Here is a 7709-nt window from a genome sequence, read left to right as displayed (position 1 = left end):
ACTCAGGGTGATAGTCTTGGGAGTAAGGATAGAGAGGAGGTCTTAATAATTTTAAGGCCCTGCTGTCACTACTTATGACCAAAAATTCTGAACATTTTTAAGGTGTGTTTAAGAAGTCTGATGGCTGGGTTGGCTTAGGCTGCTGTGAGCTGGCGATTGCCTTGGAGTGTCGACAGGCATGCAAGCAGGTAACAATGGGTAGTTGGGCTTTTTTAAGCATCATGGATTACAGCCTGGATTTTAGATGGCCATATCTTTTAGGCCTTGCCTCCCTCATAGCTTTGGAGAGATGACCCACAGAAATTTCAGATTTAGCGTTTCTTGCATAGACCATTTCCTTTTAGATTGGTGTTTTTTTCATTTATGACCACTGGATGTAAGACCCTCAGCTATCTTACATGCTTTCTTACCTTTCCCTCTCTTTGCCACTGAAAGAAAGAATTTTATAAGAATCAAGACTTCCATACTTCATTCCATGAAGTCATTGCTGACCTCCACACTGCAAGTGTTCATATAAACGTTGAATATGCTTTGATGAGAGCAGCAGGCACAGTTGTTTATTTCATTTTCATCTTCCTTTTTCTCTGCAGCTTTCTTCTGAGCATGTTCTCCTATCTCCTATGTGCTCCTAATGGGAGTGTGACTCTTACTGTGAGTTCAGGCTTGTCTTCTCTAGTCACATTCTAGCTGGGCTCCTGAGTTCTCCCTCGCTGCATATATTCATAGTGGTACCTCAGAATGGGAAAACCAGCCTCCTTAACTTTCTACTCCAAGTGACAGAGGTAGACTTAATGGGAAACTGGTCATTTCAATGACCATTTAAATAGATCTGAAACCACAACTGAGAAGGCTTCTCTTAAATTTTTGTTCTAGGGATGCATCTTTGGACAGGAGTATTGGAGACATGGTCTTACACAGACCAGTGTATTGCAGCCTAAATAACACTCTTTGGGCAGTACATGACCTAACTATCTGCTGCTATCTCTATATGTTGAAGTGAAACTGAGTTGTAGAAAATTTGAACTGTAATAGTTGTAGCAAGACATAAAGCATTTGCTAACCCATTCTGATCCTTGTCTTCCCCATCCTCACCAGCTGGCTTCTTCTAAATTGCGTGGCCTAGGTGATAGAATAGGAAGAAAGAAAACAAGGGACCCAGATCTCATGTCTCTGGAACTGTTATCTTTAAATGAAGACTGATACCATGTGAAAGAATAATCACCCTTGAGCAGATTTGTTTTGGCTTGTTTTATTTACAAATATGTACTTTAAATAGTAAATAACTTGCTGTTTCTTTGAGCATCAGTTTCCTAATCAATAGGGTGGACAATAACTTCTTTATAAACTTGTTAAGCAAATTACATAAAAATAACCTTTGTTGAATGTCTAGCATAGTACTCATCCTTTCTTTAATCAGCCTCTCCATTATAAATAACGTTTTTCTGAAGGAATTGGGCTAGCGCATTCACTAGAAAAACTTTGAATTTAAAGAGTTAAGGAAAAAGCAAAATATAAGTGCCCTGGCATAGCTTCACAGGAAAATTTTCTGTGGCAAAGCTTCATAAGAAAACTCACTAGAGCAGAATTTAGTTTAAAAAAAAGTCTTCTGACTTACATTGCCTTCAAAGTCATCTAGTTTCCTAAATAACAAAAGAACCATGTTATTATTATGTAAAATGAAAAGCATAAAAGTTAGAGTGATGCTCTAGCATGTTGAATAGTTGCTATTGCTTGTTTTAAAGATATTGCTTAAAATTTATTAGATTTTAAGAACTTTTAAGTATTTAACTATCGGGTGTTTCTTGATGAAGTAAAAATGTTATACCAGAAATTAACATACATTAATTTCTGTTCTTTTTTTTTCTGTGTCAAATAAATTAATGGGGAAATTTGTTGGCTTTTAGGCATCTTCAAAGAGTGATATCTCCAAAGTTTGCAGAAAAGAGTATGAGGTATGAATTTTATTTAATAAATTTGGATAGACTATTCCGATGTTAATAGAATTAACAAAATCAGTTAAAAATTTTAAATGGATTCATTTTTTACCAAAATCCATTTTATCTTGCAAACAATTCAGCCTTGACAAATATGTCATTTCCTTTGTTTAAAAATACTATAACTTTATTTTTGTTGAGCCTAAATATTCATTTTTTAAGTGTCTAAATCTTATAAACAAAGGACTTAACAATGTTTTCATAATGAAAACCTGATTTCTGGACTGTGTAATAGTTTTTCTCAGGCTTTGTATCCTCTTTTCTGTCTTTCAACCCACTTAGGTGTCCATCTTTTAAAAATTATTTCTATCATGAAGAAATGTAAGCCAAGAAGCAGAATTATGCTGCCAGTCTGAGTAGCTTCAAACTTGACAAACATCCTGTGTTTTGGGGGGAAATACTGAGTTACAAAGGCTGCATTAAATTTGAAACTCTTGTCTTGAAAAATGGGTTTTCAAGCATTGTGATATTTAGATTTGGGAGATATTAGAGCAAGAGTAGAAGGGCAGCATAGAGGAGAAATGCACCATACATATATGTGAAGATGATTGTCCTTGGTGTGGAAGGGCTTCTTGGGAGGGCTACTTTGTTTTCTAGAATCTGCTGTTAAATGAGACAGTTTTATTGCTTTTCATAGCATAAGGCCAATGCCATGTAATTAAAGATAACTAGGTCCACATCCTCATTCATCATTTTTATAACTAAACATTGGGATTTCTATTGCTTTTAATAGTCTGTGTTCTCTAGAAGAAAGAATAACTCTCAACTGCTTCTAGATTATAGTTCTAGTTTTTTTCTTTTCTCAAAGCCTATAATTATATCTCTTGATTAACATTTTCAACTGGAGTCTTGTATATCTTTTGTACCTTTGTAGTACTTGCTAAGTTATATTTGTTCCTCTAAAGCAAATTTCCAAATTAACTGCTTCTCTCCTCTACGCTTTTTGAAAGGAACCTTGTTACAAACAAGTAAAAGATAAAGATCCATCCTTCCCTCCCTCCTTTCCTTTCTTTTCTCTTTTTCTTCTCTCTCTCCTCCTCTTTTCTTTTCTCTTCTTTTCTTTTCTTTCCCTTTCCACCTTTGAAATAACCTGTTTTAGTTTCTCTTGAACAAAGTGATTAACTGATAATTCCTTCTTTTCTCCCACATGATGCTGACACTGTCCATGTCTTGTAGCCTGCCCTCCATTATTTTAGTGTGCTTTCTTTTCTTGTCTGGATTTCTGTATGGCCATACAAAGTCTGCCTGTTTGTGTTGATGAAGGACAGAACAGGAAAGGTAAGAGAGACAAACACTGTCCTATGATAGAAATCCTAGAAACAGTTTGATTTTTTCCAGTCTATCCTCTCATATTTACCTAGAATTAAGTAACAATTAAAGAACTTACATAACAAGAACATTCTTTATTTTTATATTAAAAGCTTAGCTCTTAATATAAGGCAGAAGGATTACAAGTTTGAACTCAGCCCAATCTGGGCCACTTAGTGGCTTAGGGAGACCCTGTCTCAAAATAAATAATGAAAAGGGACTGGTGATGTAACCCAGTGCAAAGGCCCTGGGTTCAGTCCCCAGTACTGAAAAAACCAAAAAGATTATCCTGACAAATTATTCAAGATAGGGGCAAGGAAGATGGCTCAGTAGAATAAGCGCTTACCTGGCAAGCGCAAGGGCCTAAGTTCAATCCCCGGTTCCGCCAAAAAAAACAACAAATTATTCAAGATAATTCAATATTTGCATTCATTTCTTACAGTATATATACTTAGAAAAAAAAAAAGAGACAAGAGCACTTTAATGCAAGAAGAGGATTCTAGGGCTGAGGAGATAGCTCAGTGGTCTAAGCGCCTGCCTGGCAAGCACAGGGACCCACATTTTTTCAGTCCTCTCTGGGACTGTATGCCATGTCGCCATGCCAGCCACAGAAACCAGGCATGGTGGCATCCTCCTGTAATCCCAGCACCAGGGAGGCTGATACAGGAAGACCACTATGAGTCTGAGCTATGTTACGAGACCCTGTACCACATAAATGATTAAAAAATAATAAGAAGATGAGGATTCTACATTATAAACCCCAAGTAACTGTGTCTATCATGATTGTTGAAATCTAGGCTAGAGATAGTACATTTTCATAAATTGTATGAATTTGATGTGATACCACCTACTTTAATGCAGAACAATATCAATGTTAAAACCAGGGTTTTTAGTATCTTTTTTGGAGTGGCCCTTCAAGTCAGCTTCTAGGTGTTGAAGCCATTACTGCAGCCATTGCTTGTAAATGTTGTAGCCATTACAATCTTAGGAATAGCCTTTACCCTGAATGATGATTTTATGTAGTTTGAATAGTGATGCAGAGACTCGGTGACTACATTTAGAAGATAATTAGCCTTATTATAAAGTGACTGTGAGTTCTTTTTGAGAGAATTTTCTAAGAAATTTGTTTAAATGAATAAAGTCTCACAAATTTAATGCTATTTAAGATTCTGTTTTGTTCTAACCTAAGATAAATCAGTTAAATGTGAAGCATTGTTCTGATTTTATGGAATCTAGTACGCTTACATGAATCAACAGTTTTTATTGAATACTGAGAGACAATTTTATATAATAGAACACAAACTTTAGAGTAAGACTTAGACTAGAATTCTGGTTAAGCAACTTAAAATCCCCTAACTTCAAATATTAAACAATTGTATCTAATTGAATAAAATTAATTAATGTATGACCATACACACAAGAGCTCAGTGAAAGTAAAAGCAGAGCAAGTGTGTTGGGAGTTATCAGGGAAAACTTTGCAAAAGAGAGAGACCTGAAAAAATTGGTATGATGAGTTAAGGCTGCAGATCACAGGCACATTAGGAGAAGTACTTACTCATGGCTTATGCAGAAGGCAAAAACAAGATAGGCCTATTTGGGGCTGAGAATTTATATTGAATAGGTAAAGAAGAGCTAGAAAACAAAAAGTAGAGCTAGATAATAGAATGTTGACATTTTGGAGCTAAACGTATTATTAAATGATGATGAAGATTTTGTAAAAGAAGACTAATGTAACAAAGCCAGTGTTTTTCTTTTAAATGTATTTAGTACAGGGTCTACAAGGTTTCACTACACAGATCAGACTCATAGTGATCCTCCTGTTTTCAGCTTTCCCAGCTCTGGGATTACAGGCCCGTACCACCATGCCCAGTATCAATCTCTGCCTCAGCGTGCCCCAGGGGTGGGGTTGGCAGAGCACACTTGAGGATCAAACCCCGGTCCCTGCATCTGCCTAAAGAGGCGCTTTGATCTGCTAAGAAAGCCATCATTTTAGAAAACTTAGTTTTAACAATGTGCAGGCTGTTTTAGACATTCCAAACCCTTAGAAGCTTAGCTAAAAAGACGTAAGACCCAGAACTAGGTTGATAGCAATAGAGTTCTGTATTCAAAAATAAACAGCAATTTGAGGATAAGATCTATCAGGAGGGTTTGTTATGGTGAATTAACTACAACGGATGATATTTGATAAGATAGAATAATTCTTTGAAACCTAGTTTTCTGGCACAGATTTAGTATTTTCCTGTACTTAAAGCACTATATTATATATAGACCTTTTTTTCTGGAAATCCTCCAGGTAAACATAATTTTAAATGGCAGCTTAATTTCCTGGAAAGGAAATATGGAATGCCCAGGCCAAAAACTTAAGTGAAGCCAGAATAGTGGTACAAACCTTCAACTCAAATTTATTGGGAGGCTGAGGTAGGAGAACTGCAAGTTTAAACCCAGCTTTGCAACTTAGCAAAACCTTGTCTGCAACCCTGAGTTACTCATCACTAGTATGAAGGGAGGACACTTAAGTGAAGTTAGGCATCCAGAAAAGTAAAAGCACTAAAGAAGATATTAGCCTTAAGGACATTTGCTAAATCAATTATCACAGCTTTGTTGTGTTATAGATGTCAGAAATCAAAAGATGAGGGGCTGGGGAGATGGCTCAGTGGAATAAGTGCTTCCCTGGCAAGCGCAAGGGCCTGAGTTCAATCCCCGGTTCTGAAAAAAAAAAAAAAAAAAAAAGAAGAAAGAAATCAAAAGATGAATCTCTGGTTCTGACTGATAGTAGAAAATATTATTGAAATCCCTTCTTTTCCCACCAGTAAGTTTGGAATCCCAGGGTATACTCATGTGCTCCTGTACAAGTAAAATTGTTTTTCTCAAACCTTGATGTTGTCTCTTTTGAAAATCTGATAACTGTACAGAATCTGGCCTTCATTTGAGTTTGTAGCCCAAATCATGCTGTTTTTAAAACCTCATGCTAAGAATTTACTTAAAGTGACTCTAAAAATGGTAGTGTCTCTGTAGTGCCTAAAACAAGCTAACACAGACCCTCTATGGGAGAATTAATCATTATTTAGTACTCCTTGGAATTTCTCCAGATAATGTTGTAAGGAAAATAAGCAATTGCAATAAATATATCACAAAATGCATCAGCAGAAAAAAACACTTTTCAAATAAGAGCAATTGGAAAGTGCTGAGCAGAATCAGGCCTGAAAACATTTTAGATTCAGAAGTTACTGGGCAGATCAGAAAATGTTTAAGAAATAAAAATAGTATTAGACATAAGAAGAGCAAGTTTTGGGCCAGCCAGATAGCTCAGCGGACTAAAGTGCCTGCTTAAGCAGGCGCAGTGACTGGGATTTGATCTCTGGCATGCCATGCCAGCCCCACCCCCAGGGCCTTTTGAGACAGCGAATGAGACTGGGCATGGTGGCATGTACCTGTAATTCCATGCTTGGAAGGCTGAAAAACAGGAGGATCACTGTGAGTCCAATCTGTGTAAAGAAACCCCTTTAGACCTTGTACTAAATACATTTTTAAAAAGAGCAAATTTCAAAACATTTCCAGAAAAATGGAATTGAAATAAAAGCTCAGTGAGTAAGAGTTGTACTTGATTATATCAGTGAACTGGAAGCTAGAACTAGAAAAATTATGTAGAAAAGCAGAACAAAGGGACAGGATGCTAAAGGCAAAGAGAAAGGATAGCGAGAAAGTATTCTAATTGAAATACTAGAAGAAAAAATATGGGCAAAGTCATCTTAGAGAAACCCAACAGTCCTCAACAACAACAACAGCAACAAAACCCTCTACAAATTATAAACAAATATCATAGCTATATTAGTTAAGATTCCCTAGAGGAATAGAAAATATAATTATGCAAAGAGATTTATTAGGTAGGCTTGAGGGATCATAGGTAGAAGACATCACAGTGGTCATCTGTAGGATCTGAGGTAGAAGAATCCACTGTGGTTATCAATGCACACTGAAAAGCCCAGATGATTCAGCAGCTGCTCAGCCCAAGCAGATGGAAGCTGCAGAACAAGAGAGATCAAGGATGCAGCACCAGTGCAAGCCAAGGGCTCAATAGCTCACATGCTAGTGCAAGTCTGCATTGGAAGACTAAGAGAACTGGAGGCTGATGTCCAAGATGATGGCAGACTAGAGCTCTCACAAAACAGGGACACTTCCTTCTTTTCCCTTTTGTCCCGTCCAGGACACAAGCCTGTTAGTTAGTGCCACCCACATCTTGGATGAGCTTTCTTCCCTCAGATTTCTGGCTTCCCTGTTGGTCACCCACAGACCTGAAGAACTGCTTTCTAACTTGCTAGACATGGGGGCCAGGGAGATAGCTCAGTAGATTAAGCGCTTGCCTGGCCAGCGCAAGGGCCTGAGTTCAATCCCCGGTTCCGCAAAAAA

General features: G+C 37.2%; 1 protein-coding gene across 1 annotated transcript in view; it reads left to right on the top strand.

Moving 5' to 3' along the window:
* Reck (reversion inducing cysteine rich protein with kazal motifs) overlaps window positions 1-7709 on the top strand; it is a 96866-nt gene that overhangs the window by 28473 nt on the left and 60684 nt on the right. The window contains exons 4-5 of the mRNA XM_023716077.1: window positions 103-188; window positions 1905-1952. Of these exons, the coding sequence (XP_023571845.1) occupies window positions 103-188; window positions 1905-1952 (134 nt within the window). The remainder of the gene's footprint in view (window positions 1-102; window positions 189-1904; window positions 1953-7709) is intronic.

This window comes from Octodon degus, unplaced genomic scaffold (genome assembly GCF_000260255.1).
Source record: "Octodon degus isolate 3935 unplaced genomic scaffold, OctDeg1.0 scaffold00045, whole genome shotgun sequence".
Lineage (NCBI taxonomy): Eukaryota > Metazoa > Chordata > Mammalia > Rodentia > Octodontidae > Octodon > Octodon degus.
The sequence above is the reverse complement of the archived record's forward strand: the minus strand, read 5'-3'. Positions and strand labels throughout refer to the sequence as shown.